Source organism: Cotesia glomerata, linkage group LG6, assembly GCF_020080835.1.
Source record: "Cotesia glomerata isolate CgM1 linkage group LG6, MPM_Cglom_v2.3, whole genome shotgun sequence".
Classification (NCBI taxonomy): Eukaryota; Metazoa; Arthropoda; class Insecta; order Hymenoptera; family Braconidae; genus Cotesia; species Cotesia glomerata.
In genome coordinates this window covers 4,271,150-4,299,115 of record NC_058163.1, presented here as the reverse complement: position 1 = coordinate 4,299,115, position 27,966 = coordinate 4,271,150, and the positions used below count along the sequence as shown (strand labels likewise).

General features: G+C 30.9%; 2 protein-coding genes across 6 annotated transcripts in view; one reads left to right on the top strand and one right to left on the bottom strand.

Annotated features, from left to right (window-relative positions):
* The first annotated feature begins 1 nt into the window (after nucleotide 1).
* LOC123267602 lies at nucleotides 2–11,025 on the top strand. Of its 2 annotated transcripts, XM_044732319.1 has the most exons (7): nucleotides 2–127; nucleotides 4,955–5,091; nucleotides 5,227–5,351; nucleotides 5,749–5,888; nucleotides 7,030–7,053; nucleotides 7,278–7,522; nucleotides 10,769–11,025. In XM_044732319.1, exons 1-7 carry the CDS (start codon nucleotides 118–120, stop codon nucleotides 10,997–10,999), a joined length of 912 nt encoding a protein of 303 aa, XP_044588254.1. In that variant the 5' UTR covers nucleotides 2–117; the 3' UTR covers nucleotides 11,000–11,025. The 2 variants fall into 2 exon arrangements, with proteins under 2 accessions (XP_044588254.1, XP_044588255.1); XM_044732320.1 differs by lacking the exon at nucleotides 7,030–7,053.
* Nucleotides 11,026–15,769: 4,744 nt separating this feature from the next.
* Nucleotides 15,770–27,966, bottom strand: part of LOC123267603 (carbonic anhydrase 2) — a 34,050-nt gene continuing 21,853 nt past the window's right edge. The window contains exons 3-8 of one of the 4 annotated variants that reach the window (XM_044732321.1): nucleotides 27,602–27,723; nucleotides 27,035–27,130; nucleotides 25,551–25,665; nucleotides 23,845–23,934; nucleotides 23,538–23,719; nucleotides 15,770–15,969 (exon numbers count right to left, since the gene is read on the bottom strand). In XM_044732321.1, the coding sequence (XP_044588256.1) occupies nucleotides 15,901–15,969; nucleotides 23,538–23,719; nucleotides 23,845–23,934; nucleotides 25,551–25,665; nucleotides 27,035–27,130; nucleotides 27,602–27,723 (674 nt within the window). In that variant the 3' untranslated portion in view covers nucleotides 15,770–15,900. The remainder of the gene's footprint in view (nucleotides 15,970–23,537; nucleotides 23,720–23,844; nucleotides 23,935–25,550; nucleotides 25,666–27,034; nucleotides 27,131–27,601; nucleotides 27,724–27,966) is intronic. The other 3 variants (XM_044732322.1, XM_044732324.1, XM_044732323.1) reach the window with 3 other exon arrangements.

Sequence of the window (27,966 nt, the reverse complement as noted above, 5' to 3'; positions counted from 1 at the left end):
GTGACTTAATCAAGACGCAATTCTGCAAAGCACATTCAGAAATCAGAACCCGTAACGGTGCGACGCGATTATTCTTACAGTGATTACTGCGTACTATATATATATTTACCGGCAATCATGGCTATTTGTAAGTACTTAAATGAGCAATTACTTTTATTCACAAAAATTCAATAAATTAATTTACTTTTTATTTTAAATTTAAAAAATTAAATAAATCAACATTTAATAACTTCGGGCGCGGTTTAGCCGGATAGAGAATATTATGTCGCGTAAATACACATTAAATCACATCTACGCATTTACTCACACTTATAAAAATTTACCGGTTAAATAATCTCAAATTTATTGCATTCATTTAATTAAATAATTAAAGAATAAATTTTATCATTTTTTTTTTTAATTTTTTCGGGATTATTTTATCAGTATCGGTATTGGCGTCTAAGAATTAGTCATGTATATAAATAGATAAATAGCTGGATAGATATTTACAGAATTATAAATTCTTAAGTTAAACCTTGACTGTATTTACTCGGTTCATTTTAAATTAATTATTATAAATTTTTTTGTAGAATAAAAAAGAATTAAATTTGAAAATTTAATTTTTTTTATAAATTTTCTAAGTATTTTTTTTTTTTTTTTAATTTTATTAATATTTAAGTACGCACAATTTAGTAGGAAGAGATGGTTTGTTTTTTTAATTAGATATTTTGATAGTAAAAAAAAAATTTCAATTGCTATGAGGTCATCGACATTCTAAAGAGTTAAAAAAGTCCGCATTAGAAGCTAGCGGAAAGAATTTTATATCCGCTTCTCATTACTAGTACTGTTATTGCTGGCAATGACAATTGTTGAATTTTAATTAATGTAATTTTAGTTATTTTATCTTGAGATTTTTTTAATTAAAAGGTATTAACATTATTGTTAGTGTTATTTAAAAAGAAAATTTTTTAATTTAATGACAAATTATTATTTAGTTACTTTATAAAAGTAACTGTAGGTCTTGAGATATTAACTTTTGGGAAAAATTATAAGAGATCACAATTTTTGATTAGAAAATTTCCTACAGAAAATAGTTTTATATTATATGGCTAGTTTTAATATTTTAGGAGATATAGTGACTGTAAACAAGTAGTCATATATAGTAAAAGATAAAAAATCATCATCTAATTATTGTAAAAATAACTATAATTTCTAAAATATCAATTTTAGAAAAAAATCATAAAAATACCAAATTATATTTATTTATTTCTCGTTACAAAAAAATTTCTATAGAGGTGCGAATAGCACCTGTGCATAGAACGAGTACATTTTAAATTATATAATTTTTCTTATCGATAATAAATTAATAGAGTAAATAGTAAATATAGTAAAACATAATACAGTGCAAGCTTTAAGAGTTTCAGCCTACCAAGTTTGACGGAGCAAGGTTTTACCTTATTTAAAATAGTTTTTATAATTTTATAGTTTATATGATATTTATAAATAATATTATTCTAAACATTATATTGATATCACGTTTTTTAACTAATTATCTATTTTTATCCATTCTTTCAGTTTTTTATGTATTAGTTTCTTCTTATAATTCATAGTTTTTATCTCAGATGTCATTTCAATTATAGCTTGGAAAATTTCTTACCGAAAATGTTTTCATACTATAAGACTATCTTCAATATTTCAGGAGATATAGCATCTTAATTAGTAATGAAATAGCAAAAAATTAAAAGTTTATTATCTAGACACTGTAAAAATGACTTTATAGCTCCTAAAATATTTTAGGAACAGTTTTAGGAAAAAATTATAAGAATCAAAAATTGTAGCTTAGAAAATTTCCTTCACAAAATTTTATTATACTACAGGGCTATCTTCAATATTTTAGGAGATAAAGTAACTTAATTAGTGCTAATGTAGTGAAAAATAAAAAATTTATTATTTAAAAATGGCTATAACTCCTAAAATATCCATTTTTGGGGAATATTATAAAAATAAAAAATTGTAGATTAGGAAATTTTCTATAAAAGATATCTTCATACTATGCAGCTATCTTCAATATTTTAGGAGATAAAGTAACTTATCTATTGCTGAAGTAGTAAAAAAAAAACATATGTTATTTAGACACTCTAAAATATCAATCTTAGAAAAAAATCATAAGAATCCAAAATTGTACATAGAAAAAAAAATTAGAAAAACGGTTGACCCTGAAGGCCATCCCTGCAACTTCCCGCTAATTCCATACCTAGGCACTTAAAATTGCACTTATGACATTTTTGAGCTCTTCGAGATCAAAAATACAATTTATGTGGTATTTTGAGCTCTCCGAGCTCAAACAGATAGCTTTGCTATGCTTTTGAGCTCTTCGAGCTCAAAAGTCTTATCAAAATTCGATGAAACGCGATTTTTCTAATTTTCAAACAGCTGTAACTTTTTAATAAATCAACCGATTTTCACGCAGTAGGCGGCAATCGATGTGGTTTTTTGAGCTCTATAAAAAATTTAGAACAAAAAAATTGATTTGATAAAAAATTTCGAAGTTATTACAAAAAAAACACTTTTTTCGATTTTTTTCGACCACGATATCTCACGAACGCATCAACCGATTCTGACGCTCTATGTGGCGATCGATGCGGGTTTCAAGGTTAAGAGCTAATTGGTTTTTGAAGTTGATCGGTTCAGCCAATTCGGAGATATTTTAAAAAAATGAAAAAAAACAACTTTTTTTGTCACTTTTTTTGCAATTTCTCAAAATCTACTGGTCTGAATCGGTTCCAACTTACAGGAAATCTAAGTTTTGCGAAGCCCTTTCGAATGACACCAACCGCGATGAAATCGGTCAAGCTGTTCAAAAGTTACGAGAGGTTTACACACACACACACACACACACACACACACACACACACACACACACACACACACACACACACACACACACACACACACATATATATATATATATATGTCTATATATATATATATATAGACGTACGGACATCATCGTGAAAATAGTCAGGAAATCTTCCTAGGACCTCGAAACGTCAAGATCCGATGAAAACTCGATTTTCGAAAAACGGGGTAAAACCAATAACTTCCCGATTTTTGAAAATTTTCAATTTTCTTAGCGGGAAGTTAAAAATTTACTTGAAACGAATAAATAATTTTGAAGAATTTCATTTTTTTTATTTGAGTAGAAAAATTCTTCAACTAAAAAATTTTTCTTGATTTAAGTAAATTTTACTTAATTAAAGATTTTTTCGTCTTGATTCAAGACAGTGAAATTCTTAAAAATTATTTTCTTGGTTCAAGAATTTTTCTCTTAATTCAAATTAATTTTTTTTTTTTTCAGTGTAGCTATTATATTTTAGGATATAAGGTAAAAGCCCCAATCTATGATCATGTACCAGTATATGATCACTCCATGTATTTGTATATCTATATTCACAAATATAGGTATACAAATACATGGAGTGATCATGTACTGGTACATGATCATATATTGGGGCTTTTACCTTACAGCAATTTAAATAGTGTTGGTATAGTCATAACTGAACACTCGTGATTTAGTCAATAAAAAAATGGCTATAACTCCTAAAATATAAATTTTAGGAAAAAATCCTAATAAGAATACAAAATTATTGCTTAGAAAATTTTTTACAAAAAATGTTTTTATACTATATAACTATTTTCAATATTTTAGAAGATATTGTTACTTAAACAATACTTATCATAAAAATAACTATAACTTCTAAAATAACAATTGAATAAAAAAAAAAATTATTATTACTTAAAAAAACTAATTCAAATATCCGATAAAACTAGAAAAACCAGACGCGTAAAAGTTAAAACTAGGTCAGGATTTTATTATCCTTGTTTCATAATGATAAAAAAAAATCAATAGTCGACTTATTGCTTAATAGAGTTCTTAAAATTACAGTAAAACTTAATTTTTAACTCGCCTTTATAAATTCGGATTAAAATTCTTCTGACATATGTTAACCTCGAGCCGGATGAATAACAACTATCAAATAATGAGATAAACCTGATTTATAAAATAAATCAATAAAGAATATAAGTACTTAGTAGGTCACCTTGTCATTAACCCATGGATAAAATATAACAATAATAATTATAGTAGTAATGATAATAATAATTACAGTAGTAATAATAACAATAATAATGATGATCAAATGTTCATAATAAAATCAAGTGACATTGAGCCGATGATGTCACTGTTATTTCTTAGTTATACATCACTTACTTCACTTACTCAATACTCAAAAATTTTTCCTTCATTACTACTTTTAGCTCTTCATTCATTTCTCCATTTTATTATTATTATTATTATTATTATTATTATTATTATTATTATTATTATTATTATTATTATTATTATCATTATTTGCTAAATCCTAAATTTAGAACGAAAAAAATATTTATTTGTCAAAAATTATTCGAATAAAATATTTAAAAAATTAATAATTATTTTTTTTTTGTTGTAAAAATTTTATTTTACAAAAAGATTTTTTCGCTTGATTAAATAAAAGAAATAAATAAAAAATAATATTTTTTTTTTTTAATTAATTTTATTTAAAAAAAAAATTAAAAATTTTGTTAAATTCCAAGTACTAAGTGATATAAAGCGATAAAAATTAGCGTAACAATGTGAAAATTAGAGTAATTTATTAAGACGATCTGTAATTTGAATTACGCAACGAAAATTCTCGAGTAAATGTGTCAATGTTAATATAATTGACGAATGTATTTCAAATGAAATCACTGCCATAATATCTAAGCTCTTTTTTTTAATTAACTCTTCACCATGAGGATTTTAAATTTCAACTTTAATTTAATTATTTAAAAAAAATGATTTCAAAGAAATTTTTGAGTCGAAAAAAATTTTAGCAAAAATTTTTTTTTCTTTTTAAAATAGAAAATTTCTAATGTTTTTTTTTTTAATTCACAGCATTGAGTACAGAAGACAAATTGGAGTACAAATTCTACCCAATTTCTTCCCAGCAACTGCAATTTCGCATAAAAGCGCCTAACGATGCCCACGTCGCTTTGACGGCTGGACCTTTTGAAGGAGAGCCTATGTTTGAGGTAATTTTATTTTATTAATTAATCATAATTTGATGTACTTTAAATCAAATTAAAGTAAATAGTATTATTATAATTTGATTATTAATATATTAATGAAGTTGTCAAGATGAAAATATTTATTTTTTTATTTTTAAGATTTTCATCGGAGGCTGGAGCAACAGCAAGTCGGTTATAAGGAAAAACCGCTCTAAGCCCGACGTTACCGAAGCTGAAACTCCTGCAATTTTGGACGCTAATGAATTCCGTGGATTTTGGATCAGGTTAATTTTATAATTAAATTTTTATTAAAACTTTCAATTTTTCACAACAGTAATTTACAAAGATGTTATTAAAAAAAAATTATTTTATTTTAATAATGAAAAATTAATTAGTAAATTTTTTTGAAATTAATTTTTCGGCAAAAATATAACTTTAAAAATTCAATAATTTTTTTGAATTAATAATTTATTATTTTTCGCTTTTTACGTTTAAATTTAATAATTTTTATCAAATTTTCATCCTATGATCGTTCAATTTTTAAAAAGAGCAATTAAATTTTTCAAAGTATTTTTTGGTAAAAAATTTATTAAAAAAAAATTCCAATTTTTTCCGGTTCAAAATATTGAAGAAATTTTTTTTACTTTAATTAATTAAAATTTATAATTAATAAAATTTCAGATGGAACAACGGAGCCCTGAGTGTTGGAAAGGAAGGTGAACATTCCCCTTTCATGACCTGTAATGACCATGAGATCGCTATGATTAATCACTTCGGTGTTTGCACCGGATGGGGAGCAAGTGGCGATTGGTTAATTGAAGGTCAGTTAATTAATTTAATTAGATTCGTAAAAAATACTAAAATTATGAAAATTAAATTAGCCGACATTTAAAAATTTTTATAATTTTTTTATCGAAAAAATTATAAAAGAATTAAAAGACAAAATGGTAATTACTTACAAGTGGGGTCAACGCCATTTTGCCTTATGTTTGGTCATAGAAAATTTATTTTTTTTTTTTTTATCAAATTCATCAATTTTTTCTTTAAATTGTTCATTTTTTTATGTATTGAAAAAAAATTTATCAAAAAAAGATAAAATAGAAATTTTATCCTAAAATATGGAAGTCAATATTTTTTCCAACTTTTAAAGGCAAAAAAGCTATCCAAATTTTTATTTTTTCCTTTCACGACATTTTTTACTATACACGGAAGAAAGAAAAAGAGAAAAATCACATTATATAATGTAACGTGGCGCTTCATATAAAAAATTGGAAAATTTACAGTTTCAGATAGTAATAATTACAGATTTTGTAAAAATTGAATTGTCAAATGTAAATGCTACATTGAAAGCTCTGAAAATTAACATTCAAAATTTGAATTTATAAAAATGTTATTTTGAACTGCAATTTTTTTAAATTTTTATATGAAGCGATGCTTATTAGTTATTACTATTTATAATGTAATTTTTCTTTTTTTATTTTTTCCGTGTAAATGCGCCGTAAAAATAAACAGTCAAGAAAAAATTTATAAATGTTAATTTTTCACCTAGTTACAATCAAAATGGGATTGACCTTACTCGTAAATAATTACCGAAAAATTGCACATGTAGAAAATTTAAAAATTATACGTGCAATTTTTTAAAAATATTTTTTCAGTTCTAATTTAATTAAAAAAAATTTTTGAACGTCGGCTAATATTAAAAATTAATCGCTTTGATTTAAATAGAAAAATTCTTCAAATTTTTTTTTTTTAATTTGAGTAAATTTTACTTTTTTTTTACAATAAAAATTTTCAAAATTTTTTTCTTAGTTCAAGAATTTTTCTCTTAAATCAATTTAATTTTTTTCTTTATTTTTTGGTAAAGGTATAAAAATAAATTTTTGGGAATTAAAAAATTTTTAATTAATTTTTAAAAGTAACATTAATATTAATAATAAATTATTTTTTAATGGATTTCTTCAGCGAGGTGTATCGGCGGTTATGGGTGTACGTAATAAGATAATAAAAAGCTATTTTAATGAATGATAAATAGTTAACCTAGACCCTCTAATATTTTTTAGTAATTAATAGGCATGATTAATTATTAATAATTAATTAATTAATTAATTATTAAAGAAATTTAATAAATAGTTGAACTAGTTCTTTAAAATTTAGTGTAAAATTTGGAAAGAAATGAATAATTTGATTAATCTATTGGATTTAATGATTAGCTCCAAACGCGAACGTGTCGCCTTCAGCACCTGCAGAATTGGTAGCAGCTGGAAGTATTTGCTGGTGCGATGCCGCAGGAGGTTCAATGCCGCCTGGCGCTGTCGAGGGTGGCCACGATGGAGAGCCGCTGTTTGTTGGTCGTGCCAATCATGAAGGCGCGATGATTCCTGGGAAAGTTAAACCCAGCCATGGGGTTTGTTATGTTGCTTGGGGAGGTGAAGAACATGGAAAATCTGATTATCAGGTAATTTTATTATTATTGTTATTAATTAAGAAGGGGTTTTTGAAATAAATAAATAGTCATTATCTGGGTACTATAAAAAAGGATATAACTTATGAAATATTAATTTTATCGAAAAATGATAAGAGACTGTAATTAGGACTTAGGAAATTTCCTATTAAAAATTTTTTTCTATTATAGAGCTATTTTAAATATTTTAGGAGCTATAGTAACTTAAGTAGTATTGATATAGGGGCATTCCATAGTGACTAGTGGGACATTTGACTCTGAAATTCCACCAATTATAAGTTATAATTATGTGACTGAAACTTATACTATAGTGAAATTTATCTTATAATATATAAGAATAACTAATTAACAACATCCCTTTGTCAAAAACCTCACAATGTGTCCGCAGTCCCAATTAGCGGAATTGAAAGCATTTTTGATGTCCAAGGCAGCCACCAGGCAGTACTTCTTCATTCCACCCTTCCATCTAGTTCCTGCGATTGCCTCTTTGGCCGTATTAACAACCAGGTTGATCGCGTCCAGGGTTGATCGTCCTTTCCGGAATCCATACTGGTTGTCTGCCAGGAGTGGGTCGACTACTGCATCTATTTGCTGATGGATGATACGCTCAAATATCTTACCCGCCGTATCTAGCATGCAGAGTGGTCGGTAAGATGACGGTTCTTCTGGCGGTTTCTTTCCTTTAGGTAAAAGTACTAACCGTTGCTGTTTCCACTTACGAGGAAAAGTCCCCTCCTTGAGGCATGCGTTGTAAGCGTCTAGAAATAATGTTGGTGCTGCCTTTATGATGGTTTTCAAGGCTACAGTCGACGCTCTCATATTGGACCTCTCTGTATTTGACCACATTCTTCCTCTGTATTTGACGATTTTACACAGCATCTTATGGACAAGGACGAGTCAAATACAGAGAATGGTCCTGTACGGGTGAGTCAAATACAGAGAGCGTTGACTGTATATTAGGGATTCCGTCCAATCCCGGCGATGTCTGTATGTGTGTGTGTGTATGACTATGTGACTCGCTTATAACTTTTGAACGACTAAATCGATCGGAATCTACTAAACGGCGTTCTGAAGAGTTCCCTCAAACTTAGATTTCCTGTGAATTTGAACCGATTTGGACCGATAGATTTTGAGAAATTTTGAAAAATCTCAAAAAAAAATAAGAAAAAAATTTTTTTTGAAAGTGGTTTTTTTTTTAATAACTTTTAAACGGCTTTATCGATCAACTTCAACCTTTTTTGGAATAACTACTAAACGGCTGCACTGATCAATTTTAAAAACTAATCAGCTATTAGCATCTACCCCCTTAAAATAACACATCAATTGTAGTTTTGAGCTCGGAGAGCTCAAAAACATCATTAGTGCAATTTTAAGCACCTAGGTATGGAATTAACGGGAAGTTGCACGGATGGCCTTCAGGGTCTACCGTTTTTCTAATTTTTAACTTCCCACTAAGAAAATCGAAGATTTTCAAGAATCGGGAAGTTATTGTTTTCACCCCGTTTTGCAAAAATCGAGTTTTCATCAGATCTCGACGTTTGAAGGTCATAGGAAGCTTCCCTGACTATCCCCGCGAGGTTGTCACTATGTCTGTATGTGTGTGTGTGTGTGTGTGTGTGTGTGTGTGTGTGTGTGTGTGTGTGTGTGTGTGTGTGTGTGTGTGTGTGTGCGTGCGTGCGTGCGTGCGTGTGTGTGTGCGTGCGTGCGTGTGCGTGTGTGTGCGTGCGTACGTGCGTGTGTGTGTGTGTGTGTGTGTGTGTGTGTGTGTGTGTGTGTGAAAGTATGTGAACCGCTTATAACTTTTGAACGGCTTGACCGATTTCATCGCGGTTGGTGCCATTCGAAAGAGCTTGACCAAACTTAGATTTTGAAAACTATTTGGACCGATTCAGATCAATAGATTTTGAGAAATCTTAAAAAAACTGAAAAAAATTTTTTTTTCAAATGTGGTTTTTTTGGAATAACTTTTAAACGGCTTAAAGGTTCAATTCAAAAAACTAATCAGCTCTTAACCTCAAAAAACCACGTCGATCGCCACCAGTCCGGTCAAAATCGGTTGATTCATTCGAGAGATATCGTGAACGAAAGAAAACCGAAAAAAGTGTTTTTTCGGAATAACTCCAAAATTCCTAGCGCGATCAATTCAAAATTTGAGATTCTTTGTGAGGCTTGAAAAACTGCGTCGAATGCTTCTAACCGCGTAAAAATCGGTTTATTTATTCAAAAGTTATTGTGGTTTAAAAATTCAAAAGATAGTGTCTTATCAAATCTCTATCAGACTTTTGAGCTCGAAGAGCTTTAAAGGATAGGAAAGCAATCTCTTTGAGCTCGGAGAGCTCAAAATAACCCATAAATTGTATTTTTGAGCTCGAAGAGCTCAAAAACGTCATTGGTGCAATTTTAAGCGCCTAAGTATGGAATTAGCGGGAAGTTGCAGGGATGGCCTTCAGGGTCAACCGTTTTCCTAATTTTTTTTATTGTGACTGGTGGGACAAGTACAAAATGTGTCCATGAAGTTGTTTATTAAAAAGACTTTTATATTATTTCAACATTAGAAACATTATTGTTTATATATTTAACTATAAATTATTTAGGATAATTAAAAAACACAAATAAAGGATTTAGCATGCTGACAACATGATCTTGATAAACTTAGGTGTTAATTAATAACGAACATAAAAAAATTTGTTCTTAAAACTATAATAATAAATATGTTAGTTAATAACAAACATAAAATGAATTTGTTTTTAAAACTACTAAAACAACATTTGACCCGGATACAAGTTAGTACGGCTGAAAAGTTACTAGGAGAGAAAAATCGATTTTCTTATTGATTAAAAAAATTTTTCTTTACAAATCAATAAAATATAAACTTTGAATAATAAATTAGGACTAAATTAGAATGAATTAGAGAAATTTTAAAATTTTAGTCATTTTACCATTTCGCGTAGAATGCCCCTGGAGTAAAAAATGGAAAATTATTAATTAGGCATTATAAAAATGGCTATAACTCCTGAAATATTAGTTTTAGAATAATTAAAAGAATCCAAAATTTTAGCTTAGGAAACTTCTTACAAAAAATATTTTCATACTATAGGGCTATCTTTCATATTTTAGGAGATATAAGCTACTCAAGTAATGCTTACTATCTAGTTTCTAAAAAAATTATTATCCTAAAACCTAAATTACAAAAAAAAAACATGTAATTATTAATTTTTAATCAAAAAATTTGTCTAACAGGTTTTGTGTGGATGCAAGCCTCAATGGGTAGCAACAAGCGGTGGAAACATTCCCGCAAACGCAATGCCCGCTGGCGAAACAGAAGACGGCGAGCCCTTGTTCGTCGGTCGCGTCAACCACGAAGGGACAGTCACCATCGGGAAGGTTCAGGCTTCCCACAATGTTTGCTACATCGCCTACGCCGGGGCGGAAATTCCGTTCCCTGAATACGAGATCCTCGTTGGCCAATAAACAACTAACTAACTCCAAAAAAAAAATAAATTCTTATTTAAGTGCTTAAAAATTGAATCTCAGTCATATATCTGATGATAAATTTATTTAAGTTAAGCTTGGCTTCCACGCACTTGCAACTAATATTAATCTTTAAGATTAATTCTTATATTGATCTTAATTTTATCCAAGAAGAGAAAAGCTTTAAGCTTATATTATTTAATTAACTATTTACATTTATTATAGATATATATATACAATCAATATTTTTCTGATATTTTGCAGAGTTTTTTATAAAACACCGTTGTGGCTTATATATATATATTTTTTGGAAATTTAAATTGTTGTATTTTAGAGTCAATAAAATATATTTAATTTCATTCTATTTTTTTTTTTATTAATAATCTAACATAAAAAAATTAAAAATTTTTTTTTATTAAATAAAAAAAAAGTGACTTGATTAAAAAAAAAAATTATTTTTTAAATAAATCTATATTATTAAGAGAATCAAAAAAAATTTTGTCTTCAGTCTTGTGAACTATTGACATTTTTAAAGATATAAGCTCACCCCGACATTACACTCATCGAGACCTTTTATTTGAGTACCCACATCAATTTTTCATATATTTATATAAATTATACATATGTAAATATAAAAAATATATAAAAATGCATGTGGGTACTCAAATGAAAGCTTTTGATGAGTATAACATCAGGATGATCTTCAAAAATGTCAATAATTAAGAAATGACCTTGTATTTTGTGAAATATTGACATTTTTAAAGATATAAGCTCACCCCGACATTACACTCATCGAGACCTTTTATTTGAGTACCCACATCAATTTTTCATATATTTATAAATATATTACATATATGTGTATATGAAAAATATATCAAAATGCATGTGGGTACTCAAATGAAAGCTTTTGATGAGTATAACATCAGGATGATCTTCAAAAATGTCAATAATTAAGAAATTACCTTGTATTTTGTGAAATATTGACATTTTTAAAGATATATCTTTAAAAATGTCAATATTTCACAAAATACAAGGTCATTTCTTATATATAAGCTCATCCCGATGTTACACTTATCGAGAATTTTCATTTGAGTACCCACATCAATTTTTCATATATTTATATATATTATATATATGTAAATATAAAAAATATATAAAAATGCATGTGAGTACTCAAATGAAAGCTCTTGATGACTATAACATCAGGATGAGCTTATATCTTTAAAAACGTCAATAGTTGAAAAAATACAGTGCAATTTAACAAAAGTCATTATTTAATAAAGCAAAATTTTATTTATTTGTAGTGCACAAGTCACGGCAGTCACATAATGACTGCAAGGTTGTTAGTAATCATTAATTACTAAATACGATTAATTTTTATCTTTTCTGAAAATATAGCGTTCTCGTATCTTTATTTCCACACGATCCGCTGTTGTGTGCCCACCCAACGCATTTACCTGAGCAGCATTCGTTGTCCGCCTCACACTAATTATTCGAACAGCAAAAAATAAACAAGTGAAGTAATTAGCTTCAAATATTAAATTCCATATTTTTTTACTTGTACGTGTGTTGCTTTGCAATTTGGAAATTCGAATTGACCTACGGCTAATTCTATTGAAATTATAAACATCACGGCGATAATTGCAAATTTTAGCTTCATTATTTTTTTTGCAGGCTGAATCTAAAAACTTTTGTTAATTTAAAAAATATCAAACATATTTTAAAATGAATTTATTGAATCAGTACTTACCAAATTACAAAATATATTTCTTTAGATGTAGCACCAATTTTGCGCTCAGTATTTATACGACTTTAATCACAAATTATACGCCCCACTTTTACTGTTTTGTTGAATGACAAAAAGAAGAAACCCAGATAATATTTTTATATTTTGTTTTTATAAAAATAGTTTTCTTCACATTTCAATTTTATTTATTTACTTTTTTTTTTTTTTTATATGAATTACTCACAAGCTATATTTCTACTTTTTTATTAAAGTTTTTAGTAAAAGAAAAATTTTTTTTTTTTATTGTTATAATTATTTTCAAACCAAGTTTAAAATAAAAATATTTTTAAAAAAGTTTTTTCTTCATTAAATTCAAAAATTTACTTTTTTTAGTATTTTTTTTTTATTAAAATAATAAAAAACATCAAAACTTAATTGAAAAAAAAAAATATTCTATAAAAAGAGTTAATTGATTAGTGATTAAAGATTATTTCATCAATGATGCAATAAACAGTGTCATTAAGTGTTTGTAACTGAAATAACTTTTTTAGCAGTAATTAAAGTAATTATAATTATAATTAAAAAAAAATGGCAGTTACGCTGTCGGTAATAAGAAAATTCTAGTTATTTATCGATGGTTAAATTTTAACTTGCTGTTAGTTGTTAAAGTCACAAATTATATAGTGAGAAAAAATTGCATTTGAAAAAAAAAATTAATATTTTTAAAAAATAAATTAATTTGTTAAAAATTTTATTTCTTTGCTGAAGAAACCAATATTTTTCTTATAGTAATTTTTTGTTGAAAAAAAGATTTTTAGATTTGGGAAAAAAAAAATTTTGGATGCACAGAAAAAAAAATTCAATTGAATCAAGAGAAAAATTCTTGAACCAAAAAAAAAATTTTGTAAAGTTTCATACATTATTTATATATAAGGTTTAATGCGTCCGAATTTAAAAAATATTAGTGCCAAATTTTTCCAACAGATGGCGCATGATCGCTAAATTTTCTTTTAATAAGAGACTTAAGTTTTAAGTGTTAAGGTCCTGAAATAAAAATTGTATCGAGAATATTTTACGGAGTTTATTTGGAATAATTATTTTTAATTAATTATTAACTGAACTTACACTTAATTATGACTTTTTCATAAATCTCATAAAATTCGAATTTCAGTATAATCAACAGCATTGAATTAAAATGAAGCTAAAAACTTTCTACAAATTAACCCAATGAAAATTAAATAAAGAAACTTCCACTATTGATTAATAGTCACGACGCGATGATATTTACATTTAATTAACGGTCACGCCTTTCAGGTACTAAACATTCTGATAATTAAATTACGTGTATAACCAAATCTATTTTTAACCGAACGATCATCAATTAGCACTTGAGCTCTTAATCGTTAATTTAAAATCGTAAGTCGCAATTTCTAAGAATTATACAATTAAGAATAATAGAATTATAGATTTATGAATATAGAAGTCTACAAAATGAATGAATAAATAAATTCATGAATAATTAAATAATAACAATAGTTATTTAAAAAATCATTATCAACAAATAAAAATTTTGCTCTATTTCTCATTCTTTATCCAAAATTTGAATTTAAAATTCAAAAAATGAAGTTATAGAACTTATCCGTAATTTTCAAAAGTTTAAAATGCTAATTTTCGCTAAAATATTGAAAATAAAAAAAAATGAAATGACTTTTTTTTATAGAAAATTTAATTTTCTATAAAAAAGTTTCTTATTAATTTTGCTCTGTTTCTAATTCTTTATCCAAAATTTGAATTCAAAATTCAAAAAATGAAGTTATAGAAATCTGTAATTTTATTTATTTAATTTGAATGCCAAGGCAATGGCCGAATGGCAAAAATACAAAAATAAAAGAGTATAAAGTACATGTAAGAGTATAAACAGATCTACATGGATATTTTAACAATAATTGAATTTCGCTAATGGAACACTGAAAACAATCAAATATTTGAGAAATGTAATCAGCTATTTACAATCAGAAAAAATGAGGTGCAATAAAAGTAAGCAAGAAATTTTTAAGATGAGTGTCGGACTAAGTTTAGTTTTAAAGCACTGCAAATCACTCCAAATTTTAACGATTTGAGTCAACATCAGTGAAGCCGGGTAGCAGGTTCTCCTTAAGCTCAAGTGCATCATTATCGATGACGAATGATGAAGATTTGTAATCTTCAAAAGTTTAAAATGCTGTTTAAATACTGAAGATAAAAAAAAATATAAGAGACTTTTTTTATAGAAAAATGAATTTTTTAAAAGAAAGGTTCTTATCAATTTTGCCCTATTTCTCATTCTTTTTTGTCTATTCTCCAAAATTTGAATTCAAAGTAAAAAAATGAAGTTATATAAATCCGTAATTTTCAAAAGTTTAAAATACTGCTTGTAGTTTAAATATTGAAGATACAAAAAAAATCTAAAAGACTTTTTTTTTTATAAAAAATTGAATTCTCTATTTTTACCGTTTCATATGACTATTAATTTTTAAAATTTTTTAAATTATTGTTCATAAATAATTATAATAATAATCATAAATGGTAGGTGAAAGGCGTCAGAGTGTAGTGACCCAGGCAGTGCATCAATCCGCGGATACTAGATATATAATAAAAGTGAGTAGGTAGGGAGCCTACTAACCGGTTTCGCGACCCCCGGTGAACATTAAAACGTATGCAACCTTCATCCAGCAGCCTCACATGTCCCTCACTTTAGCAATAAATAAAGACATCTTAGCTATGGTCATAAATATTTTTATTAACAATTCTATATCAATCACAGTGATATCAAACCATAAATTCATACTACACAACTATTTATATTTATATTTGTATATATTTAGATTTTTGATAAGCTTGCTATAAAATACTACAATATGTAAGCACACTTGCTTGTACAAAGTATACAAATAATAATTATTTAAAATCACTCGGTAAGTTCCATCAAAAATATTAAATATGCAAACAAGGTCACACGGTGATTTAAAATGTATAAAATAATTGTAACAATTTGTATATATATGTAAATATTATTTTTTTTTTTTTTTTTTTTTATTAATGGCTAAATAATGATTATTTTCTTTTATGACTAACCCCCCGTGATGGCTAATGATTACAGTAGGTGCCCAAATTCCCGAAGATTTATGTTCCAGAGTTAGAAACTTCCACACTCACGAAGCACTCGATTGCCCAGCGGAAGTGGAGGACGGAAGTTATTGATTACCTGTAATTATAAAAAGATGCAAATTAGAGATTTGTTGGGATAAATTAAATAGAGTTGAGTATAAGTTCTTATGTAAGAATTCGTGCTAATAAATATTGCAGGGATGAATTATCTTGATTGAGATTAAAATTATTTTTAAGACAACTGGTTGTTAAATTTAAAAATTTTTTTTTCAATTCTGAATTATTCAATAATTGAAGTTGTTGTTATTGTTGTTATTTCAAAAGAAGATTTTTTTTTTAAATATCAAATCGGCCTCTAGTGATTGTAAAAAATGGCTATAATTCCTGAAATATCAATTTTTAGGAAAAATAAGAAATCAAAATTGTAGCTTAAGAAATTTCCTATAAAAAATTAGAAAAACGGTAGACCCTGAAGGCCATCCGTGCAACTTCTCGCTAATTCCATACCTAGGTGCATAAAACTGCACTAATGACGTTTTTGAGCTCTTCGAGCTTAAAAGTCTGATAGAAGTATCATAGAACAATATTTTTTTAATTTTCAAACCGCACTAACTTTTAAATAAATCAAACGATTTTCACGCTGTTGGCAGTATTTGACGCAATTTTTTTAGTTTTATGACGAATCTTCAAGTTCGAATTGATAAAACTAGGAAATTTGGAGTAATTCCAAAAAAACACTTTTTTTGGTTTTCTTTCGTTCATGATATTTCTTGAACGAATTGACCAATTTTGACCGGCTTGACGGCGATCGACGTAATTTTTTCATGCTAATAGCTGATTAGTTTTTGAAATCGATCAGTGCAGCCGTTTAAAAGTTATTCCGAAAAAGGTCGGAGTTATGTTAAAAAAACACTTGTTTCCAAATATTTTATCGAGGATATCTCTCGAACCAATCAACCGATTTCCACGTTGTTGGCGGCAATCGACGCGGTTTTTTAAGCTCTCAAATTATTCTATATCATCAAAAACGATCCGAGAAGAAATGACGAAGTTATGTCAAAAAAACACTTTTTTCGGTTTTCTTTCGTTCACGATATCTCTCGAACGAATCAACCGATTTTGACCGGATTAGCGACGATCGGCGTGGTTTTTCAAGTTTAAGGGCGTATTAGTTTTTGAAGTTGATCGATAGAGTCGTTTAAAAGATATTCCAAAAAAACCACTTTCAAAAATGATTTTTTTCTCATTTTTTTTGAGATTTTTCAAAATTTCTCAAAATCTATCGGTCCGAATCGGTTCAAATTCACAGGAAATCTAAGTTTGAGGGAACTCTTTAGAACGTCGTTTAGTACGTTCCAATCGGTTCAGTCGTTCAAAAGTTATAAGCGAGTCACATAGTCACACACACACACACACACACACACACACTCGTGTCGGGCTTGCTGGGTCCCGCATCGGGTGCCTTCCCAGGTGGCGGATAGGGGAATGCCCGGCATATCTGCACGTCAGATGCGTCGGGTACCGAGGAAATAGAATAATCGGGGTGGACCAAAACCTAGCAAAAGATGATATGAAAATGCCAGATCAATTTCAAACATTGTCTACGGTGCAGAGGGGGATACCTCAGTGCCGGCGAGGGAAGGCGTGCAAACGGGCCTGAAGTCGTTATCAAGCGACCGTTTGAACAGCGGAGTAGACCTCATGGCTCTACTGTCTAGCAATGCTAGCAAGGTTACAGGGATTACGAAATCAGCTCAGATGGCAGAGAACGGACAGCTGAGCAACATTCCTCCAAAAAGCGGAGGACCTTTTGCTCCTGTCACTAATCAAACCTACCGAGGAAGAATCAACTCTGTACCGACCGTTACAGGCCAACAGTCACCAATGGAGAGGCTCGGCATCAAGATCGATGAGTTAGCCGAGTTTATAAAAGACAAGAAGAATCTCCATCATGAGATTAGAAAATTGGTTACATCTATTACTACAGCATATAGGTTAGCCAACAAATCACCAGGCATGTCAGCCTCAACGACCCAACAACTCCGAGTCTGACCAAAAAACCACAGCCATCTTTGGTCACTCCTAAAAAATTACCACAGCAAGGAAAGGACAATAACAAGAAGAGTAAGCTGTCCACGCCCAGGCCTTCTTCAATAATCGAGAAGCCACCACAGAAAAAGACAGCCCGGGAGGACGTCTGGACTACAGTGGACCGAAATAGGAAGAAGAAGGAAAAAGAGCATGAAACAGCGACTTCCTCTAATAAAGCTCAAAGCCAGCCAAGTAAGGGTGTCTCTAAGAAACCGAGGAGAAAGAAGACAAGAACTAAGGCTGTTCTTGTCCAACCAGTAGACGGCCAAACTTATGCCGATATCCTAAAGGAAATCAAGGCCAAGGTAAGCTCTGTCGAGACGGGCGTAGACATAAAGTCTATTAAAAAGACGAAACACGGAGGCATTTTCCTTGAAATGGCTCGAAAGACCGAAGACAGCAAGGCTTTCACCGATGCAGTAAGGTCAGCCACTGCAAACATCGGCACGGTCAAGACGCTAACACCAACAACAACGATCGAGATCCTCGACTTGGACGAAATCTCTACCGAGAGCGAAGTCCGTGAAGCACTCAAACGTGAATTCACTGACAGCCTGGAGGTCAAACGGGTAAATTTGACAAAACCCACACCACGAGGAAATCGGGCAGCCTTCTGCGAAGTAGACGAGGCCAGTGCAATTAAGGCCCTTGACAAGGCCCATATAATGATCGGTTGGGTGAACTGTCGTATACGCCCAGTTGCAAAAGTAACCCACTGTTTTAAATGTCTTAGTTTTGGACACCAAACACGCCAATGTGCGGGACCAAATAGAAGCAGGTGCTGCTACAAATGTGGCGGAGAGAACCACAAGGCCGTAAACTGCACGGAGAAGCCAAAATGCTTCCTTTGTGCTCCGGACAAAGATGCCCAGGATGGTCTATGCCATATTTCTGGCACTGGAGCTTGTAGGGCATTCCGCACAGCACTTGCAGAAGCCAAGAGAGGGCAGAAATGACACGCATACTACAAGACAACCTGAATAGGTGTGCCTTGGCGCAAAACCTGCTGCGCCAGCGTGTCTTTGAAGATAAAATCGGCGTCTGCTTTACCTGCGAGCAATATCTAAACATCGAAGGTAAAACATGGTTCGCAGACGAAACTGGCACGGCAGCAATTTGGATTGTGAACACAAAGAACGTTACCGTCAACAACAGCGGAAGTGGAGCAGGTTTTGTCTGGATTCACTAAGTTCAACGGCGAAGTCATCGTAGCCGGAGACTTCAACGCTAAATCGGCTGAGTGGGGCGCTGCTTTCTCCGATACCAGAGGTAACGAGGTCGCTGACGACGCGGCTAGACTCAACCTCATAGTGCTGAAACCTGGAGCACCACGACCTTTAGAAGACCAGGGTACCAAGAGTCCATCCTCGACATTTCGTTGGCGACTCCAAGGACTGCCAACATGATCGAAGACTGGACTGTATCCGAAGAATACAGTGGCAGTGACCACCAGTTTGTGACATTCAACGTTGGATTGTCATCTACTCCGGTTTCACAACGCGACCTTTCTAAGCGGAAGTGGAATGCCAGAAGGCTTGATCCAGAGACATTGCGAGCTTCACTTGCACGAAGCTGGTCTATCCTTCAGAACAACCCGACTCCGAATACCTGCAGCGAGACGGAAAAGGCAGTGCTAAATATGATGAAGGAGATTGCTGCCGCATGTGACGCCTCTATGCCGCGGCTGATAAATAGGAGTTTCCACAGGCCAGCGTACTGGTGGTCAACAGACATAGCAGAACTTCGCAAAAGATGTCATAAGCTACGTCGCTGCGCAACGAGAGCCGTGAAACGCTCCTCAAGCGAGGACTTGTATTCAAAAGAGTACAAGCAGGCCAAAAAGACGCTAAATCGAGCCATTAAAGCAAGAAAAGCGATATTGTGGAAACAGATCTGTAATGATCTCGACAAGGACATCTGGGACAAAGCCTACCAAATTGTCACCAAACGATTTGGAAAGGCTTCACCAGAAGCGCCGAAGTCTCCTGCCTTAATGGACAGCATTGTAGCGGAGCTTTTCCCCAAACACCCGCCGCGGGAGAAGAAACACTACGCTAAAAACAGCGAAGGAACACCCTTCACAACTACGGAACTACAAGACGCGGCCAAGTCACTCAAAACAGGAAAGGCACCTGGACCTGATGGCATCCCGGCAGCAGTGATCAAGATTGTAGCCCTGGAACACCCAGACATACTCCTGAACACCTACAACGCATGCTTGGCAACTGGCACGTTCCCCGCGGTCTGGAAGCGGCAGAGATTGGTTCTCTTAGACAAAGGAAAGGGAACCCCCGTAACACCTTCGTCGTTTAGACCACTCTGTATGCTAGACATTGCTGGAAAACTACTCGAGACGCTCATACAAGGGAGACTTCGCAACAACATCGACCGTGCTGGAGGTTTTGCCACCAACCAGCATGGCTTCCGGAAAGGTCGTTCGACAGTCGGAGCGATCGAGAAAGTTATAAAGACAGCAACACAAGCATGGTCTGGTAGCCTCAAAGCTCGTAAAGTATGTCTCCTCCTCACGCTAGATGTCAAAAACGCATTTAACAGCGCAAATTGGAGAGACATTTTAGATGCTCTGGAGCACAAGTTTGACGCGGAGCCAGAGAATCTGGCACTAGTCGACAACTACCTGGACGAAAGAAAGCTAATAGCGGAAACTACGGAAGGCCCACAAGAATACGCCATAACGGCTGGCGTACCGCAAAGCTCAATAATGGGGCCCGATCTATGGAATGCGGACTACGACGAGCTTTTTGAAATCTCGTTACCAAAGCAAGTAGAGCTAACGGGCTTTGCAGACGACGTTGCGGCCACGATAGTAGTAGACAGCGTAGAAGAGGCCGAATTACTGATCCGGAAAACCATTGACGCCGTCGAGACCTGGCTTGATAAACACCACCTGAAACTCGCCAAGCATAAAACCGAGATGGTTGTTCTGACACGTCAAAAATGGTTCCCAAAACCATTCGCTGTGGACATGGAAGAAACAACACTGACGTCAACAAGGGCCCTGCGCTATCTAGGGGTAATGATAGACGAGAAACTATCTTTCTGCGAACACCTTGACAGTGCATGCAAGAAAGCCAGCAAGACGGTGTCTAGCCTAGCAAGAATCATGACCAACACTATGGGACCAAGAACCAAAAAGAGAAGAGCTCTTCTAGAAGTAGTCCACTCGGTACTGCTTTATGGAGCAGAAATATGGGCAGACATATTGAAACAGAAGACCTACCGACGAAAAATAGGGGCAGTGCAGCGGCGAGGCGCTCTCAGGGTTGCCTGCGCCTATCGAACGGTTTCCGAGGCGGCTATATTGGTCATTGCGGGAGCCGCACCCATCGACCTACTCGCGTTTGAGATAGCGAAACTCTATGACGCTAAAAACAGTGACGAAAACATGAAGGACGCAAGAACGAGGATAAAGGCGGAAACGCAACAAGCGTGGCAGGACCGATGGACATCGGGAGAGACGGGCAGATGGACGGCACGACTGATCCCAAACATCAACGTCTGGCTTTCTCGGGAATACGGAGAAACGGACTTTTTCTTGACCCAGCTATTGACGGGACATGGGCAGTTCAATGCCTATCTTTTTAAGATGGGACTGCACAGCACACCAACCTGCAAATACTGCCCAGACAAAATTGACAACGTCGAGCACACGTTCTTTGAGTGTGACCGGTGGAAGGACTACAAAAGCAGTACTGATGAAACTATTGGCACCACGCTCTCCCCTGAGAGCTTAGTAACCTGCATGATCAAAAAAGAAAATAACTGGTCAGCTGTCGCAGCCTATGCGCAGCGTCTTTTAAAGGAAAAAATCGCAGAAAGAGACTAGTAACTAGGAGCAACCGTCGTGAGACGCAACACGGACTGGATTGAAGTAATGCTAACGCGGTCCCGATCCAGTCTTCCCCGTAACATCTATGGGGAAAGAGAGAGGAGGATGTTTAGTCGGTATTGTTGTCAATAATATTGACTTCCGAGTCCGACATACCCAGGACAAACATCTCGTCCTGGTATACGTAAATGTATTTGACCTCCTCTATATAAAAAAAAAAAAACACACACACACACACAGACAGACAGACATAGTGACAACCTCGCGGGGATAGTCAGGGAAGCTTCCTGTGACCTTCAAACGTTGAGATCTGATGAAAACTCGATTTTTGTAAAACGGGAGTAAAAAAATAACTTCCCGATTTTCTTAGCGGGAAGTTAAAAATGTTTTTATATTATATAGCTATCTTCAATATTTTAGGAGATATAGTAATTTAATTGGTGCTAATATAGGAAGAAATGAACAAACTATTATTTAGACGCTTTAAAAATGGCTATAACTTTGGGAAAAATCAATTTTAGAAAACATTATAAGAATCGAAAATCGAGCTTACGAAATTTTATAAAAAAATATTTTTACTTTTCATAGCTATCTTCGATATTTTAGGAAATGGAGCAACTTAACTAGTACGGAAATAGTAAAAAATAAAAATTATTATTTACGCACTCTAAAAATGGCTGTAAATTCTAAAAATTAATTTTAGGTAAAATTATAAGAACCAAAAATTGTAGCTTAGCAAATTTCCTACAGAAAATGTTTTTGTACTATGTAGCTATCTTCAATATTTTAGGAGATGGAGCAACTTAACTAGTACGGAAATAGTAAAAAATAAAAAGTTTATTATCTACGCACTCTAAAAATGGCTATAAATTCTAAAAATCAATTTTAGGAAAAAATTATAAGAATCCAAAATTGCAGTTCAGAAAATTTCCTACAAACAGTATTTTGATACTATAAAGCTACCTTCAATATTTTAGGAGAGATAGTAACTTAAGCAGTACTGATACACAGTAAAAAATTTTGCGTCATTGCGTCAAAAAACTTAGTGTTAAAAATTTTTGTGTTAAATATTTAACACTTTTGAGTGTATATTTAACATTTATTCTGTTAAATCAATACAAAAAAGTGTTAAATATTTAACATAAAAATTTTTAACACAAAATTTTTTGACGCAATGACGTAAAATTTTTTACCGTGTATAGTAAAAAATGAAAAATCATTAATTAGACACTATAAAAGTGGCTACAACTCCTAAAATATCAGTTTTAGGAAGAATTATAAGAATCAAAAATTGTAGTTTAAAAAATTTCCTACAAAAAATATTCTTATACTATAGAGCTATTTTCAATATTTTAGGAGATATAGTAACTTAATCAATGCTGATATAGTTAAAAAAAAAAAATCATTATCTAGTTACTGTAAAAAATGGCTGTAACTCCTAAAATATTCATTTTTAGGAAAAAATTGAAAGAATCCAAAATGGTAGCTTAGAAAATTCCCAACAGAAAATGTTTTATGCTATACAGCTATTTCCAGTAATTTATGGAATTTTATTCACTAATTATAATTTCATATAGTCAATAATAAAAACTCAATTTTTTCGCTAATGTTGTCGGTATGAATTTTTTTTTTGTTTTTTTTAATGAAAAAGTATTGGTAATCCGAGAATTTTAAATAAATCAATTATGTCATTATCGTATTTATCATTATAAAAAGCCACTTACCACTCCGTGGTTTTCATGACAAGGACACTCTTCGCCCCGTGGAAATTTCCTTAGATTACGGAAGATGTTTAATTGATGATGGGAGACCTCGATATATTTCTTGAACAACACCCAGGTGACACTTTCGTTGCACGGAGGGGTTGTCAGTGAGCCCAAGTAAGTCCAATAACCGTTGTCATCTGCTAAACGATGTTTTAACTCGTTAATTATTATCATTATCACCATCATTAACATTATCAATTGCTACAGGATAAAAACCATATTTATTTATCATTGTAATTGTTAGTAAGAAGCTACCACCACCAACCTTGAAAGCCACACTTATTATCTTGCCGCATGATTTTGTCCGCCCACCTCATGCACGGATTAACACACCTACCCGCACGTCCACCGCGAACTATTGTTAACATTAGATAGTATTTTAAAAAAATATGACTGATTTTCTTTAATTAGAACCTTTAAAAATCAAGTTTAAATTTACATTATGTCAATTCTGAATTTTTTTTGCCTTAAGGGGTTACATGGGTTTCCTCCGGGAAAAAGTGGCCTATTTTTAACAATTTTTTTTTTTTTAATATAAAAAATGAAATATTTTATTTAAACTTTTTACTGTCTTAAATATACATATTTAATAACGGATTACTGAAATTTTTGAAAAAAAATATTAAAAACTCTGCCATTGTAAAAAAAAAAATTCGTGCTTTAATTAAAACTTTAAATTAGAACTTGGACGAAAGAAAAAAAAAATAAATAAATATCGGTTTTTTGGCAGAGATTTTAACGAAAAAATAAAAATTGTGGTTAAAATTTCGCGACATTTTTTTTTTTTAATAGTTGTAATTGAAAAAAAAAATCTTTCGTTCAAGTCTTTGTAAATTGTATCTCGGAGATCTGTCTAAAATTTCATCAAGATCGGTTGAGTAGTTCTCGAGAAATCTTGACAACCGTCTTTGAAAAAATAGTTTTGAGAAAAACGCGAAGGAGATCTACGCGAAGTAGTAAAATTTTTAAAACTTCCTGAAAATTTGTAAATTCAATTTACGTAGACTGATAATTAATAAAAAAATTAAAAAACAGTAGGTTTCCGGGATATTTAATAAAATAATTAGGTTTGAAAATTGTAATTTTTACATGTAGGTAATGGAGATTCCACCAGCCGTGTATTTGGTTAAGAATTTAATGCAATTAACGATTAAAAAAAAATTTATTTTCATTGAATTTGATTGAAAAAATAATAAGCTTTCAATTAAAATAATAAAAAAAGAAGGTTTCCGAACGTATTACGGAGATATTTTATATTTTTTATGAAAAATCACAAGGAACTTCCGTTCTTTAAAGTCTTGTATTCGACTTGGCAACACCGCTTGCGCAGTTACCCTAAGCATAAGTAACCGCGGTTTTTTAAATGCTAGAAGATCTTAGTTATTTTAGTTAGACAGTAAACATAAATAAATTTTACGGTTAGGAAACTCTTTTTGTATTATCAAGTGTATACCAGCAATTCAGAGTGCTATATTTTTTATTAGTCAATTAAATGTTAATAATTATTTAATGAGTAAATTTTTCGGAAATTTCCTCAAAAATGTTATTAATTAATTTAAAAATTAATTTTAAGATGCATAACAAAAGTATTTCTACGTATTAGTTTTTTATAGACATTCTTTACACTAGGAGGGTACTTGGATCTCCTTAAAGTTTTGAGTGACAATAAAACAGCGCTTTGAGCGCGCAACTTTTTAAAATTATATCTCCGAAACTATTACTTGGATCGACTTTAAACTTTAGGACACAGACAATATTTAAGAGATTTCGTAGGATTTAATAAGACAATAAAAAATCGATTTTTTGAAGCCGTGAAACCCATGTAACCCCTTGAGGCATGTAAATTTTGATCTATCAAGCTCTTTAATAATTATATCATAAATTTAAACTTGTTTTCGGATTAGAAAATTCTTAAAAATGTAGCGATTTTGTTAATTGATATTAAAGAAGCAATAATTGAATGCAAATTACCAGGAAGAAGTTTACTGGGATCAATGGGCTCAATAACATCAATAATTTCATCTTTGTGCGAGACGTACGGCAGCATGCGAGCGATTTTGTCCATTTCTTCGTGAGTTTTTCCCACCTGAAAGCAACAACAAATGTTTTTTGAATAAAACTTCTTCTTTATTTTGTTTAAAATTTACGCGTTGCGCAATAGGTTAAGCGCTTGAGCAGTTACTTTACTTAATTTATTTATGTTTGTGTATATTTGCATAAATTTGCATCATATCGATACTTAACTATAAATTACCTAATAGTGTAATCATTTTTATTTTTGTTATTCAATTCAGTGTTTCCTTATGTATTATCTAATCAACTTTTTTTTTACGTCATGCAAGTGCTTAAAAAAAGTTTTAATAAATTTGTATGAGAGTTAAATTTATTATTATCGAAAATCCAAATAAATTTTTTAATAATTATATAACATTTTTATTTTTTAGAAAAATTTGTTTTAAAAAAATCTTGTGCTGTATTCAAATAATTGATCGTTGAAAAATTTTAATGAAAAATCAGACAACTATTATTATTCAAGTTTTCAAAGTTATTATCATTTTAATTTTTATAATTATTCAAATTATATGCTATAACATAAACTTAAATATGTTAATTTTAAGATTTATTACCGTGAAAAATTAAAAAAGAAAATTTTATTTAATTCAAGAGAAAAATTCCTAAACGAAATAAAAATTTTTTTTTCCTAGTTCAAAAATTTTTTAAAGAACTTTAAAATGTTTTTTTTTGGTTAAACAATTTTTCTGTCTAATTGAGTTCATTTTTTAAAGTGTTTAAAAAATCTGGTGACTGTAAAATAAAACATTTACTTCAACTTTTCACTGAAAAAAAAAAATTGTCTGGGCCCATAACCTGTTTTTTGAAAAATTACTTTTTTTTCTTGAATAATTTATTTTCTGCATAAAAATAGCTTCTTAAAGTATTTTTTTGAAGTTCAATGTTAAGTTTATAAAAAAAAATTTGTCTGGGCCCACAACCTTTTTATGCAAGTTTAATTACTTTTCCTTCAATAATGTATTTTCCAAAATTTTTTTTTATGCATTAAAATAACTTCTTACACTATTTCTTAAAAATTTTATGTTTAATTCTTGAAAAAAAAAAATTTTTTTTCTAAATCTATAATTTGATCCCTTAATAATTGACTTTCTTAATTATTTTTTTTGCATAAAAATGTTAAAATTTGATGTTAACATCTTAAAAAAAATTTTTTTGTCTGGGCCCATAACCTGTTTATGCCATCTAAATAATTTTTCTTTCAATAATTAATTTTCTAATTTTCTTTCCGCGTAAAAATATTAAAATTTAATATTCAATTCTTAAAAAAATTTTTTTGTCTGGGTCCATAACCTATTTATACAATCTTAATTATTTTTTCTTTCACAATTTATTTTCTAAAATAATTTTTTGAATAAAAATTAACAAAATAATTTTATTCTAACCTTGAGAAAAACACCAAGCACAGCCAAACCATCAGGTGCTTTAGCAGCATCATCAAATGTTCTATACTTGGTAGTATTCCAATGAACCAAATGCAGCTGAAAAAAAAAAAAAAATAAAAAACATAATAACTTAATTACTTACAATTGCGATACAAGCGCAGTTGTTGTCGATCGGTAATTGAACATAATATGATAATTATCTTTCCACTTCCACATAGCGCAGCAGTCTCATTAAATACAACTTGTACTATTAATAATTTGAACAAAAACAAAACCGTGTTTAAAAAATGAAGTAACTCTTTCTCTGAGGTAAATATTCAAGTGTGAATTGTAAAAGTTAAATAAACAAACGTGACTAGCTGAATAAAATATGACCGCGATTTAAAACCGGGTCGACATGTTATATGTCATGAGTTTCAATAAATTACACGCTGAAGAAATGTAGACTTGTGCTTTTTCATCTATTTTTTTTTTTTTTTTTCAGATTTGTAATGAGAAGTTTCTGAGGTAATTGAGCTCAAAGTAAAGAGACTCGTCGATTATTTAAATTAGAGAAAATTTATTTACCTCGCCAGCAAATGCTTGCCCGTCGACGGTGTGCTCGGACCCACGAGAGTCGCTGCAACCCCAGTGGCAATGATATTGCTCCAGTTTGTAGACGTCGTCCATCAAAGGTCCTCCCGTTAAAACTTAAAAATTTCAAAATTTTTTTTATATATTTATTATATCTGAAAAATATGAAAAATAATGAATGAAAAAATGATGAAAATTTTTTTTTCTATAAAAAAAAAACAAATAAAAAATTTTTTAATTTCTTAATAAAATAAAGTACCCAGTACTTGAACACTTATAAAAATGGGACAGTAGTTGAACAGACTTTTCAAATTGTTGTAATACAAAATTCGTAAATTTATTATGAATAATATGCACAT

Coding starts and splice junctions, on each gene's coding strand:
- LOC123267602 (XM_044732319.1), top strand. Junction 5,092..5,226: donor AAGGAGAGCCTATGTTTGAG/GTAATTTTATTT, acceptor TTTATTTTTAAG/ATTTTCATCGGAGGCTGGAG. Junction 7,054..7,277: donor GTGTATCGGCGGTTATGGGT/GTACGTAATAAG, acceptor TTTAATGATTAG/CTCCAAACGCGAACGTGTCG.